Below are 15,445 nucleotides of genomic sequence, written 5' to 3' on the forward strand. Positions count from 1 at the left end.
AATAAAATAAAATAAATATTGCATTTTATTAAGGAAAATACGCCAGTATCAGAGATATTGATCATTTGTCAAACGAAACAAAAGTTCTAACACGAGAACAAATATATTATAATCTTTAATCGAATGCATCATAACATACTTGGATAACAACAGGTGAGGCGCCAACACCAACTCAGTTTATCTTGAACGCATGATAGCATCAATTATACAAATTTCTCATGGGATGCCAAGAATCCAATTACTTTAGATATTCATTCAAATCCAGTGCATGCAACCCAAACCATCAACAAATGGACCACCGCACTTCTGATTTTCTCATCCTCTACTGACAGAAATTAGCTAACAAGTTGGTTTGATAACAACAGGTGAGGGGCCAACATCAAGTCAGTTTATCCTGAACGCACGATAGCATCAATTATACAAATTTCTCATGGGATGCCAAGAATCCAATTACTTTAGATATTCAAATCCAGTGCATGCCACCCAAACCATCAACAAATGGACCACCGCACTTCTGATTTTCTCATCCTCTACTGACAGAAATTAGCTTACAAGTTGGTTATCTTCCCCCCGACCCCCAACCCTTTTTTTTTTTTTTTTTTGGGGGGGGGGGGGGGGTGTGTGTGTTGAACTTTGGCCATATAATAGACTCTAAAGCTTGGGACAGTTTTGATAGTTAGATTTGTGTAAATCTAAATTTGGGATTCAAGTTATTAGGAGAGTACGATATTAGACAGAAGAAAGGAATTTAGAGTCAGAGAATTTACAAGGTTAAAAGAAGCAGTAGAATATGGATTAGAAGATTACAAAGGAGATAAGAACAACTAAAAAATGGGATAGCAATCCCATATGTACTGCCAAAGAGCACCAAAAAGTCATATTATTAATCAAATACTCTCTAATTGATAGGGGATGCATCACATACACATAGACCTTCTAAAATGCTCAATTTGACTAAAAAAAACTCCTAATCACTCTTAAGGCTCTTTTTAGTATCAATTCTCATTCTTTATTATTTTCTATATAAAAAAAATGAAAATTCATTTTTGTCAAAGATTAAAAATGGTTTGGTGAATTTTGTCAAGAATAAATTATGAAATGAAAAAAAGTTTGGAATATTCTTCCAGTGCAACAGATCAGGCCACATTCCTTCCTATTCCCCCCATGCAAGAAAACACGACACCAAAGTCCAGTTGCCTGATTGGTACAGGGGAAACCCTAGAGAATCCAACAGTGAAATTTTCGACAATGAAATCGATCACAACTCCATCAAAGATCTTCGTGCCAAGTGGGTTTTTTCTCCTGCTTTGATATTTGATGAATGCTATTCGAATGGTAACAGTGATATCGTAGCAGATGCAGGTTTTCAGAAATCTAAATTAGCTGATGAATTCCATAAATCGGAGGTGGAGGAAAATGAGGGAAGCATATTAGGTATGCGTTCTAATTTCCAATTTACAAAAAACCATCAGTTCTCTGAGATAGAAAGGACGAACAGGGTTGTCAGTTAAATCTTGTCGGGATGAGAAGCACAGAATTGGGGAGAGTCGGATTTTGGGTGGCAGAGATGATTTTACTGAAGAGTGGGTTCAACACGCCTCTGGGATGCTGACATCTTTTCTAAATTGGGAGTAGAAAATAGTGGAAACAATACAGTTAAATCAGGAGTAGAGAATAGTGGAAACAATACAGTGAAGTTTGATTTACAAAAAAGAGACTGTTTCTGAGAACCCATCAAGCAGAAGAGTTCCAGACCTGCAAACTCAGTTATTAACAGAGAAGAGGAGACGTAGAAGCCGAGATTAAGAGCATACTTTGATCCATCAAGCGTCGCACAGGGCTGAAACGATCAATCAAGGGCAACTATATGTAGAGGTGGAAACAAAATTAGTGAAAGGGAGGCCGTGGGGATTGGAGAGCAATAAACAACGATACATACAGAAGAATATAGGGACCAAAGCAAGATTTTGCACCGTGTCACGAAGCATACCTAACAGATCGAACAAAGGAGAGGCCCTAGCAAGAAAGCAGCGAGCACAGTCGGCGAGAAACATTTGGGGGGGGGGGGTTTGGAAGCAAGATGAGAAAGCAATGAACCTTGTTTTTAGGTTTTTCTAAAAAACATGTGATATTACTAGTATAAAACAATTAGAATAAAATTATGGACCATAATCCACAATAGACCAAAAGTCTATTATGGATTCTGGACTCTCTTTTCTTTTAATAAAAAAAAGTAGCAGAATAAACGCCGAACACATTAAAATAATGAAAAATATAAAAAATTGAGAATGAGAATTGATACCAAAGAAGGCCTAAAAGACTCCAACAACATAAATAAAATCAAAATAGAGTTCCATCAATTTAAAGTATCCTAATCTAACTCGAGCACAATTTAACTAGTAATCCCTTGTAATAGCATTACTGCCATTTTATGGGCTTATAATTTAGCCCCATTACATTAAACCCAAAAAAGTCTAATATCTATGAAATCCACCCAGGACCACAATAAAGTGTTTCCCCCAAAAGGGGAGAGGTATGGTGTGGTTGTGACGTAAACTCACTGGGCTAAGGCCAGAATCCAGGATCTAATAATGATAATCAGCAGGTTGTCAGGGTTTCTAAAACCCTGCGGTTAGGGATTTAGGGCTGTTCAGGGGTTTTAGGTTTGTAAGGATAGTATACTAGGTTCAGCTATGGTTTAGAGGTTTAGGGTGAATGAAATGCAAATTTTGGGAAGTTAAGGTTCATAGTTCTAGGGTTTCTTTTGGGGGTGGGGAGGGGGCGCTAGGGCTAGGGTAGAGTGCTATATGGAAGGAAGGAGAAGATGATCCTAAGTGGGGAGGGATTTCTGTGGTGGGGATTGGGAGATCTAGAAATTAGAGTTAGGGCCAAAGAAGAAGCATTTCATATTTTAGGGTTTTAAGTGGGTGATAAGACTAGGTTTAGGATTCAGAGTTAAAGGAGGGGAGGGGGTGAGATCTGGAGAGGTTTGAGAAATATGTAGTTTCAGGGTTGGGGAAGAAAAAAAGGGGGGGAGGGAGGTGGAATGGGGGTGATGGACTTTCAGGGATCATGATGGGGAGAAAGAGAGAGGGAGAGACTTGACTTACCAACTGAATGCTCAGGGAAGAAGATCGAATGCCAGGGTGCCAGTAACTGGTCTGCCGCAAGCTTCTCCTGAGTCAGAAGCTCTAGAACTCAGAATTGCCCATCCTCTCTGCAGTAATCCAATTCTTATGCATTCCAAAAACTGATTTGGTTACAAGCAATAGGCTGTATTTATAGCCTTTATTGAAAAACTCCTACTAGGATTCAATTTTGAAAGCAAGAAAGAAAAGGACTCTTATTTTAAGAAGGAATCCTATTTAAAATAAGTCTCCATCATAACTACTCCTAGACTGACCCAAACAACAATATAAAAGTAGTACTAGACTCCTAACAAAATAAGGCTAGCAACTAAAGGAATTTTGTTTTAAATAGAACTCTAGCTAGAGTCATAGACTGACCGAAATTACAAAATAAGAGTATAGTTGGACTCCAACAAAAATTCTACTTCTAATTAGACCTAATTGGGCCTGACTGGGGCTGCCTAAAATGACCAAAATACCCTTCATGTTGGTTCAAATTTCCTAGGCTGCTGGCAGGGCTGTAGGGTGCTCCGGCTGCTTCCCTAGGCCGGCCTTGGGTCTTCTTGGGATGGCCGAGGGTCCTACATCAGGTTGGTGTAGTGATACAGTGATTTGGTCTGCTTCACTGTCAGATTTTTCCCTCTTCCAAACCGCTTGGAATCTCATCGGGGCCCATGGTTCTGTGAAGCCTTACAAGTTTTCCACTTACCAAGTGAATCCTTGAAATTTCTGGTTGACTACAGGTTTTGCCATTCCCTTCAATTACTTAAGATTCTTGCTGGTCAGGTGGGCCCAATCCCTAAAGCAAAATCTGAATCGGAATTTTGGAACCCCCAGATTGCACCAAGAATACCATTACCTCAACTAGCATCAGGCTCTACAGGCTCCCCCAAAAGTAAGCTTTTGCTAGGTAAATGACTAGGTCCATACTCTGGATCAACTGAAAAACGCTTCTACATTTTTAGAGGTGACATCTATGCACCGCAAAAAAAAAATGCTTAACTCAAAAGACACTATTCATATCATGACAATTAAGATTGAACGTCTTGGAATTTGTATCCTGCGATATCAGGCAGATAATCTTCTTAGCCATAACTGTAACATGGAGGTTGGTCCCTTCATAGTTTCAAAGGGACAAAAAATGAGCATGGAATGAAGAGGAGAACAATGGGTGTACATTTGCGAAAATTCAATAGTTCAAAAGACGAGCAAATGTTTTTATTTAGCTTTCTTTAAGTGGCTCCAGCTTTCCACATTCAGTTACCTGTATTATTGGTTAACTATGCATAAGATAAGCATGTACAGCTACACCTATTCCAATATCATGCAAATTACCTTTAATCATGGAAATGCGACAGCAGGTTTCCTGTAGTTTGATGTAACATACCTGAACAATCCCAGAATCACATAGGTTTTTTAATGCCATTAGATATTTAGTCTCCCCCAAACGGTCTAAGTAACGTCTACAGAAGGCCAAAGTTGAGAAGTGTTTGTTGATTGTTGCAAGCAGTTGTTTTGCTCTGGGCAATCTCAGTGGTATGTGCCCAGCATCAAAATCTTTCATGTAATGGCTACACTCCAGATCTTCCCTTACATAACCTTTACCTGCACAGGCACACATCAATTGCCATAATATGAAAGTCCAGCACAATAATCCCCAAAAAGTAATTTATACCATTTTTCTTTTTGGGTGTGTGAAAGTATAATCATAAATCTTGACACCACATAAAACAGCAGCTTCTCACCTGTTGATGCAAAAGTTTCTATAGCAAAAAATTCGCCCTCTTCCATCTTAGTCTGCTCCCCTCCTTTTACAATTGGAACAGATTTTCCAGCATGGATCTGATAACGGCCAATGCTATGTCCATTCAAGTTCCGGATACTTCTAACTGTCAATAAAATCACTATGATTCTTAAAAACAAATCGCAATTAAAAAAAAAATTTGTAGATGAGAGAACAGCATGCATAAAATCTACATCCGGCTAGAGTTAGAAATAGGAAACTGGGTTTGAAGTTTGGACAACTGTAGGACTTGTATCAAGTTGGTTCCCGCATTTAACCAAAAGACCTAGGCAAGTTTTAACACTAGAATGGCTGGATGGTTAAAATCTAGAAGAGGAATAGAACTGTTAACAGTTATCTGTATGTCCAAAACAGGAAGACTTAAATAATGGATCAAATAAAAGGGCAACTCCATTTCGAGTATATCATGGAACTCAAAGAAACATTTACAAGGTATCAGCCATGAAGTACTGGAAACATGAGTAATAAATTACAAAGGCATCATGCCTTCTCATCTCTGCAGTCTTCTCCATATTCAAGGTCTGGTGTTCAGGTGAACCTCCTAGCAAATAGTTCGTGCATAAATTTTTTTCTTCCCCCACACCCCCACCCCCCCCCCCCCCCCCCCCCCCCCCCCCCGCCCCGCCCCCCCTTCTGGTTTTCGGCCTTTTAATTTTTGTATTTATTTTTTTGTATTTTTGATTTCAAATCTGGTGTTTGTTTTGGTGTTCTTTTCTCATTTTAATTACTCTTTCTTTTTTTTTGCCTCTCTTGCTTTCTTCTCCCTCTCCCTCTCTCTTTTTCCCTCCCTCCTTCCTCTCCTCTTCCTCTCCATCTTCCTCCCTCTTCTCTCCCTCTCTTTTTTTCTCTTTTTCTCTTGGTCCCCCCCTCTTCTGTTCTCTCTCTTTTGTTTTCATCCAACTCCACCTTCTTTCTTTCTTCTTCTCCTTCACCTTCTCCTTTTTTTTTCCCCCTTCTTCTTCTTTTTTCTTCCTCTTTTTTTTTTCCTTCTTTTCTCATCTCTTTTTTTTTCCTTTCGTCTTTTTTTTCTTTCTTTTTTTTTTTTCCTTCTCCTTTCTTCTTCTCTTCTCTCCTTTTTTTTTTTCTTTTTTTTTCTTTTTTCTTTTTTCTCTTTTGTTCCTTTTTCTCTTCTTTTTCTTTTTTCTCCTTTTTTTTTTTATTTGTTGCTTTCTTTTTTTGTTCATCTTTTCATCTCTTTATCTTTTTTTTTTCTTATCGTTCTTTCTCTTTTCTTTTGTTTTCCTTGTTTGGTTTTTATGTTCCTTGTCTTTCTTTTCATGCTCGTTTTTTGGTTTCTCTTGTTTATGTCCCTTTGCATTTTTGATATTTTTTCAAGTCTTGTGTATCTTTGCCACTTTGTTTCTTGTTTGCTTGTTTCAATTTTCTTTTTTATGCTGTTTTTTTTGTGGTTGTTGTACTCATATTTCTTCTTCTTTCACTTTATTATTGTTTTATTTTGGTGATTTTTGTTTTTCTTTTTTGTTGTGTTTTACTTTTTTATACCTGCTTGTTCCTGCTCTAGTCCTTTCCTTGGGGTGGCCTTGATCCTCAAGCCGTCATCCGGTGGTTGTTTCTTTTTCTTCTTTCCTTTGGTTATTAGCACATCTGTGGTGGTTGGGACGTTGTGTCACCGCCTGCGCATTGCCGAGTGTCTGTTGGTTCTTTTTGTTTGGATTGTTATCATTCTTGAGAACATCCTATTCCCTCTCTAGGCCCTCTAGTGGCTCTTACCTTGTTTTTTCTCCGTCCATTCCTCGCTGCCCTTAATACCCTTCCCTGGATTCATGTTGCTCGGCTTTTGGGGCTTCTCTCCACCATCTTATGATGTCCCGGCTTCCCTTCTTTGTTATCTTGCTTCCTTCATGCGTTGCTGCTTTGGGTGTGTTTCTTTGCACATATTTGTTGCCCCGTTCCTGTCTGCCTTTGTTGGGTGCAAAGAACATGGATGGATTTATTGGGTTTCACCTCTTTGTGCGTCTCTCTCTTTTCTTGTCATTGTAGGACTTCTTCCTTGTTTGGTTCGCGTGCGATGCCATGCTCTTTCGGTTATTGGATAGCAGTTAGTTGAGACCATTCTTCGTGGTTTGCCTCATTACGCGCGGGGGCTTTTTGGAGAGGACTGGTTTTTGGACTCCTTGTGCGCCCATTGTCTTGATTTGTGCTGGGACATTGGTTTGCTTGTGTATTCGGAATTACCACTTTCATTTATAGGCCCAATTTTAGGCCTTGCCAAATCAGTCTTTGGCTCTACTGTTTGCCACTTCATTCTTGACATTGCAGCTTGTTGCACAGGATGATTTGGCACTTATTCATTTTGAGATGGACAAATTCCAATTTGTCCAGCGCGGGGTGCTGACAACTTTTCTACCTTTTGGCTGGTGTGGGTTGTTTGCATCACACCTCTTATGATTGTATTAGGATTGTGGATCGTGCCCCTTCTAGTGTTTTAGCCTCAGGCTGCATTTTGGAGCCGCTGGTCATACAAATCTTGATGTGGTCTGGGCCTCTATTGGTCGCCTATTTCTTGAATCTGGAATTCTACAACTTAGATGTGTAGATGTTTGGGTTGATCACTTCTCTCCAAACTTCTTTCAATGAAGTTGTTGGAAGAATATGCCTGCACTGCAGATATATTGTCCCGTATACTCAGGCTGGTCCTTTCTCCCTTGCTTCCTCCTTGTCCTCGTGTTTTTCTTGTTATTTTATTTTTGGTATCTTTTTGGTTTGTAACTCTACCTATTATGTTAATCTTTTTTTTTTTTACTATGTTCTGGTGGGTCCTGTTTGTTTTTGCTTCGTTGAGTACTCCTTTGTTTTCTTCCTCGTTGTGTTGGCCTTTGGTTTGTGTTTATTTCAAGTATTTAAACACTTTTAAATTTAAATTTGAGAATGACTTGGGATTCTTTTCATTGCTTATGATTGATTCCCCGGGGAATCTGCATGTTGAATTCTAGCTTTTGTTCCTCGCCGTCTTCGAAAGGTTCGATGAAAGGCGATTAAAGATTAGAAATTATGATCCACTACTCCTTGATGAGCTTGATCGGAGCGTGAGTGGATGGTTAATCAGCCCGATGATTTAGTCCATCCTGAGGGTGATCTTACTTGGAGCACTGTTGATAGAGCTATAGGGGCATCTTCATCACTTGAGGGCCAAAATAGACCGAGGAGAGGTCAACCAAGTGGATCAACATCTAGTGGAGACTGTGGAGTTAATATATGTTACTCACGTCGCGGCCGCAGGTCTTTGGAGAGGGTGGTTGAGGAAGAGGAACATGACTCTGAGTCTGATGGAGACATGGAAGAAGAGGAAGACTTGCATGATGATGAGAACATTGTAGATGATTTTGGTTTGAGGTCTACCTCTTTGGAGCAACAACAAGTTCGAGAAGATCTCCCACTTGCTACCAATTTAATTGATGATGATTATGACTAGCTGACTTATACTTTTCTATTGGGAATTTTGGATATGAATTGTGGATTTTTATTGGGAATTTTGGATATGGGTGTGTTGGTATATTTGGGCTTTGGATTTTAGATTTTAGATATAAGTGGGACTGTTTGCTTAAATATTTAAAACTTTCTATTTAGATATAATATGCTTTGTTTCATTTTCTTCTTTTACTTGTGAGGATATTTGGCTACAGCTCAACAATGTAGAAGAGGTGGGTTGTAGGTGATGGTGAGTGGAGCCATGGAGTTGTAGGTGGTGCTAGTGTTGGTGACATTTAATGAAGGTATGTTGTCTAGTGTTTATTTGTTTTGTTCATGCATCTTTGTGTTTACTATTTAGTATTTAGTTACATTTTATCGTATCTTAATTCTTGTTAATGATAGTATGATGCTTGAAATTTATTTAGGACCTACTATGTGTTGTTTGTAGTATGTTGGATGACTTAAGGTAGGCTAAATGGTTAATATTAGTTTTTTATTATATATAAGATATGTTTACAATGAATTAGTGTATGAGATGTACACTAAAACGCCTCGACCGCCTCAAGCGCCTCGGAGGGCGCCTCATCGACTCATCGCCCCAACTAGGGGGGGGGGGGGGGGGGGGGGGGGGGGGGGGGGGGGGGGGGGGGGGGGGGGGGGGGGGGGGGGGGGGGGGATGGGGGGGGGGGGGGGGGCCCCGGGGGGTGGGGGGGGGGGGGGGGGGGGGGGGGGGGGGGGGGGGGGGGGGAGGGGGCCCCCCCCCCCCCCCCCCCCCCCCCCCGCCCCCCCAAAAGAACCCAAAAAAGGGGGGGAAAAAGGCAAGCAAACAGATTAAATGATGAAATTACACGAAAATAAAGAAATTATTGTATTTCAGGGGTTCATCTTCCTTCCACCATAAGGCAAGCTTGCAATGAAATCCATGGACAACTCACCTGATCTGTTGGTTAGGCAAAGAATTAAACCGTTGGTTTAGCTCACTCCATCTTGTCCCACTCACATAAATGAACAAGGAAACGTCATTGAGTTAGACCACCATATTTGACAAGCGGGTCGTGGATAATCCATAGGCACATTAAAAGTACCTAAACAGGTGGTTAAGTGTTCATTTTACTATAACAAACAAAATGCGGGTACCGATTTAAACTAATTATTATTGTTATTTTTATTTTTTTTGGGGTTTTTGAATGCCATTGTTTATCTCATCAGAGTTAAGCCAATACATAATGGAATATGGTGCTTCATCCAACAAAAGGTAACTAGTAGGAAATTAAAACAGAGAGAATATTAACCACAAACATTAACTAAGAGAATTTCATTTCAAATTAGTCTAGAAGCCAGACCTTGGAACACCTTTCCATTTATCTCAACTTCATACGACTCCATGACCTCTTGGATTGCAGCGCCAACATCACAAAGACGAACATCAATACCTGATTCCTAAAAAATATAACGAAATAAGAGGATCAATTAACTAAAAATTTGACCGTTAATACATTGGCAGAGGTTTTCAAAAATTATTTATTCACTACTAAAAATAGCATTATGATGCAATGAGTAACATCACTAGGGACATAAATGATGCCATAACAGCAATGGTTTTTAGGAAAGTGTAGGTTGTTAGCTTTTAATATACATGCCAGTGAAATCCATCTTAAGAGAATATTTGTACTACCACTGTACCACATTAGTACAGGGCATGCTTGCAGTAGGCATCCAGTACAGGGTGCTGCACCCCACTCCCCCCTCCTTTTTTATTTTTTCCTTTCCCTGTATTTCCCTTCAGAGCTGTTCTTTTAATATATATTTTTTATTCATCCAAACAAACAGAAAATCTTCCATTGCTACCTCGTGTTCCAAAACCTTGATGTAAGTCATCATAGGCTCTCCTTGAAGTGATGAAACCTCAAATAGGACAAATGGCAACAGTGGGAAAATGTACAAAAATGACCCCAGTAATTTATTAAGACCCTGAGTACCCTACTGGAGCATAAGCCAGCTTTGAACCTGGTTCTTCTCAGCGTGGTAACCGTGGTTCAAGGCTGGTTGAAGCTATTCCAGCCATGGGATTAAAACTCCATTACTTTCTCAATTCTAGGAAGATCTGTGAGAGTTGACTAAAATATCTCAGTTAAAAACTAGAATTATGCAGAAGCTTCTTAAAAACCATATATCTCAACTCAATATTTTGGAGGGTTTTGGTGTTCTTTTGGTTGGTTTCGGTGTCCAGCCTACTATGAAGCCAATAAAGACAATGAATGTGTTATTTTTGCCTAAAAACCTAACCAAAGTGGTTCTTGATTGGCACATGCATTTCCACAAATGTAATTATGGATATTATGCAAGACAACACTAAGATTTTCATTACAATGCAACAACAAATATAACAAGTAGAATTCAATATGCAAGTATGTGTTGGGCTAGATCCATCCCCTGAATCATGGAGTACTTTGAATACTGGACATAAGCAGGTTCGCCACTAGCCTTCTATAGGTGGCACTTAATAGAGATCCTACCCAAGGGAATGCCGTACGGCCATGGACTATAACCCAGTCATGGAACAACATAACTAGCTTCCCTTTTTTTCTTTTTCTTTTTTGAGATGAACAAATAACTAAATTAAATGACCAGCAAAGAATGTACAAGGGGAAACCCGGGGGGGGGGGGGGACCGGCTTTTAAGCAGCAAGCTGGAAAGGAGAGCTAAGACCCCAGGAGACAACAATGAGTCTGCTCCCTGGGTATCAACAACCGGAGGATGGGAGATAGAGAGCACCCTAGAAGAAACATCAAAACAGATGGCATTCCAAATCACGTCTAAGAGCAGGATTGGGAAGTCGATCTCCTAAGGTTGTGCTCCTACCACAGGTGATGGACAGTGACACTAAAAACTAGCTTACCAATCTGGTCACAAATGGAGCCTGAAAAGTTTCTCAAAATCCAAGACCAATCTCGAATAATGCCAAAAGATTGCCTCGAGTGGGGCCATATAGAGGCAAGGGCTTTTCCCCCAAGGGAACGGGAGAAGGGGCAGGTGATCCATCTACATATCCATATGTAGACATGCTATTGGAATTAGCAGATGAAAGACCATATGCTCCACCATATCCATATCCATAAGCCCTGGCCGATATAACCCCTTGAAATTTTCAAAATGACCGAAATTTCGGCGAGATATTGAACTTTTTCATTTCGTGGCCTATTTTGTTTCGATACTTGCCGAAATGGTCACGAAATTTTACCATGCTTGCAAACACTAGTGTTCTTTTATGTGTAAACACAGAGGTGAAGAATACTACCTTGATTCCAGTATTTGTAGCTTCCCGTGAGGCCTCAAGTAGTGGATCATACATAGGATTGAATGCCACCGTAAAGGCACAATCAACTATGCGTCCTACAAAAGAAAACCCACAGCAAATCAACTCCCGAATAGGAAACTAAACAGACCCTTGCATGTCAAAATTCTGTAAATACTGGAAACGATAAATAATTCTGATGAAGGAAACCAAATGAAAACAAGCAAGATCCTACCATCAATATGAGTTCCAAAATCTAACTTCATAACATCATCATACTGAAGCACAGTCTTATCCCCAGAATTAGGGGTCCAATGTGCAGCAACCCTGGTAAATTAAGAAGACTTTAGATGTCAAAGTCATAGGGATGAATGTACAGAACAATGGGTCTCAAAGCCAAAGTGTAAGAAAATACCAATTTAATGAACAACCAGTAGGAAAAGCAATGCCTGCTTCCAGACCATTCTCTGATATCAGTTTTCGAACTGTGTTCTCCAAAGTTTCACATAGGTCAGTCATTAACATCCCTGGCTTGATGATTCCCTTCATATATTTTCGAACCTAATCATGGATAACCAGGAATTAAAAGATACACATTTACATATATCGATTGTCTTGCTAGGGGAAGGACCCCCCCCCCCAAAAAAAAAAATTAAATAAACTAAAAAATATAAAACCAAGACAAGTATTAAGATGTTGGCATTAAGATGGAACAGTGACACAAGAATGATGATAATAGTGGGCATCCCAAAAGATGGTTGCAGCTATTAAGGATATTCAGAATCAGAATCCCTTCTTGCATAGCCAATGAGTCTCCACAAATGGTACGGATTCCTGCCTAAATCCCAATATCTGCTATGCAATCTAATCCAGAACAGCAAGTTCATTTGAGGAGATTCTGTATATGTCATATTGTATTTTATCCTAAATTATTCCTTTGTTATTTACTTTCTTTTTACAGTACATGTGGACTTCACTTGCCTTGTATAGTCCTATATGGACTCATTCTCTTCTTGACTCTTTATATACTCTGGAAAAGTGAGTACCACAACTAATGAAATTAAATATCAACTCTAGTATGGTATATAGAGCATCTCAAACTCCCACAAGTCTTTCCTGATATTGATCTCCCCCCCCCCCCCAACTACTCTATTGGCTGATGATGATGTCTTCTAGACTGCCATTAACATCTCCTTGTGTCAACCAAATGGCTCAGTGGGTAACACAACTAATGAAATATATATCAACTCCCATCCTGTTAAAATGGAAATAATTATTCAACTTCTTCCATTACCAATACGTCATTGTCAAAGTATCTCTCAATCAATATTAGGTCAACATATTTTTAACTTTTGATATGACAGAATAAATTAATATCTACAAACAATCTCAAAGCATTGATACTAGGCCAAAAACGAAAAAGAAGCATGCAATTGCAGTTGTGGTAAAAAGTCAAAAGTCCACAAAAGTGTTCCTAAAAAATTAATACACCATATTGTTAAAAGACAAGAAACCTTAAGAAAAGTGGTGAGAAAGGATATGCATAGCTTAAGCCTTGTATCTAGCATGGCCTCAAACATAAGTGATTGGAGGGCAAGAATCCATGTAGCCGACCCCATTTAGTTGGGAAAAGGTTTGTTGTTGTATACTGTTAAAAGACAGAAATGAAACCTGTCGATGGACTTCAGCTGCTTGGCGAACTGCATTATAAATGGGTTTCTCATGACGCTCCAGTTCCCTCTTTTCTTCAGAAGTAGTCCTCCATAGGTTACTAGTAGCATCAAGGTCAAAAAACAAGTACGACAAAAGATCAGATTGAATGAATACAACGGAAATGTCAAACATGGCCCGAACTACTCTACCATAAGTTGAGACAAAGCAGATCTCTTTCCAGAAGTGCAGCTTACAACAGCATTCACTGTCGCTCTCTCCCCCCGGAAACAAGGGGCCGCACTCCCAGACACTTCTTTTCTCTAGTCTATCAACACAGTTAATAAAACTGAACAAAATAATTTTATAAATCAAATATTAAATTCGGCAAGTAAGCCTTCCATAATATTCCAATCAAATACTTTCAAGTACCAAAGAGAAGCATAAATTTTACAATGAGAATCCAGAGAATGCTCATAGAGAACAGAACACACACATGTACTTGCTGTAAATAAACACTTTCTATATTTTCAACAAGGGAAGCATATTCTACATCAATGCAAGAAATAATAAACTAGGTTCTAACAGAGAAACTATGGAACTTCAATTTGTCATACAACGTTGCTGATGGTCTTTTTACCTGCAAAACAGCACATATGAAAGAAGAAACTCACAATGAATTAAAAGAAGCCAAGCCCCAGAGAAAGGTGGAAGTTCTAATGAACAGTTTGTTGTCCCAGATTCTAGTTCCCCTTAATCAAGAATATCAAATAGGCTCAAACTCAGAATGAGTGGTGGGTCTTTCTCTTCTCGTCAAGAGGAGAATACTAAAACATGCTTTGGAGTGCTGTGCATCTTTAGCAATGGATGAACTGATGAAGTTCACTGAAGCATTAAGGGTTAGGTGTCCCTGCCATCATATGTTATGATTGCAGGTACAATTAAACATTAGCTACTAGCTGATAATAAGCTGTAAAATGTTTGAAGTTTGGTTGTTGTATCAAACCTTTGTGAAGCAATGGGAACATCAGTTCCCGTTTGCACATTAGTAAGGGTCTAAGGGATTTGTAGCTAACTATACTGATGAGCACATTTATGTGTGAAATCTTAAGGCATAAAGCATGCATTTTATACACTTAGAGTGGAGTTACCTTGGGTTTTATGTTGTTTTTGCAGATTTTATGAATTTCTAGGACTTTAGCGAATATCTGGAGTTTTGGGTATTAAACATGCGATTTTACACGTCAAGAGGTTCGTTCAAATTCTCAAGTGCGAAAGTGGGCCTGATGGGCTAGAGATGCAATTATGGGCCAACTCCAGAATATCTTGTAAAATTAGATTAGGATTTTTATTTTATTTTTCTTTATTGTAATTGAGAATTGTATGGGGCCCACAAGTAGTCAAAGACTAGGATTTTCTATTTTTTTTAGAATATTTATTTTATTAGATTTTATTTATTTCTCTAATTAGTTTTTCTCTCTCTCTCCCCACTTTCTATTTTATTTACTTTCTTATTCCCTTAATAACCAACCCACTTATATTTTTGTTAACAAAATATATATGTTATTTTATTTTATTTTCTTTCTCTTTCCTTCTTCCACTTTTCTTTCTTTCTTCCACTTTGTCTCCACGTGAATTTCACTATAATTATTTTTTATCTCCACTTTCTCTCTCTCTCTCTCTCTTTATTTCTAACGAATTTTAGCTCTTTCTTTCTTTATTTTTTTTCTTTCTTTCTTCTTCTTTTATTTTACTCCTTATTATTATGTATAATTATTTTATTTCTTTGTTTGTAAATTATTCTCCTTCTTCTATAAATATTATCTCCTTTTAGGTCTAGGACACACTTGATTTTCTCTTTAGTTTACTTTAGTTTTACACTTTACTTTCTCTTTAGTTTTACTTTAGTCTTGCACTTTCTATTCTCTTCAGTTTGCTCTAGTTCTTTGAAGAGAATAGAAAGTGCAAGACTAAAGTAAAACTAAAGAGAAAGTAAAGTGTAAAACTAAAGTAAACTAAAGAGAAAATCAAGTGTGTCCTAGACCTAAGAGGGAGATAATATTTATAGAAGAAGGAGAATAATTTACAAACAAAGAAATAAAATAATTATACATAATAATAAGGAGTAAAATAAAA

At 38.6% G+C, this 15,445-nt stretch overlaps 1 protein-coding gene across 3 annotated transcripts in view; it reads right to left on the reverse strand.

Moving 5' to 3' along the window:
• LOC149026452 (methionine aminopeptidase 2B-like) overlaps window positions 1-15,445 on the reverse strand; it is a 30,478-nt gene that overhangs the window by 638 nt on the left and 14,395 nt on the right. For all 3 annotated transcript variants that reach the window (XM_089146735.1, XM_089146734.1, XM_089146736.1), the window contains exons 6-12: window positions 13,331-13,430; window positions 12,075-12,220; window positions 11,895-11,986; window positions 11,663-11,757; window positions 9,708-9,804; window positions 4,874-5,017; window positions 4,516-4,733 (exon numbers count right to left, since the gene is read on the reverse strand). In XM_089146735.1, the coding sequence (XP_089002861.1) occupies window positions 4,516-4,733; window positions 4,874-5,017; window positions 9,708-9,804; window positions 11,663-11,757; window positions 11,895-11,986; window positions 12,075-12,220; window positions 13,331-13,430 (892 nt within the window). The remainder of the gene's footprint in view (window positions 1-4,515; window positions 4,734-4,873; window positions 5,018-9,707; window positions 9,805-11,662; window positions 11,758-11,894; window positions 11,987-12,074; window positions 12,221-13,330; window positions 13,431-15,445) is intronic.

The sequence above is a fragment of the Hakea prostrata genome, chromosome 2 (genome assembly GCF_041222555.1).
Source record: "Hakea prostrata isolate BN-2017 chromosome 2, UWA_Hpros_2, whole genome shotgun sequence".
In the NCBI taxonomy this organism is placed as follows: Eukaryota; Viridiplantae; Streptophyta; class Magnoliopsida; order Proteales; family Proteaceae; genus Hakea; species Hakea prostrata.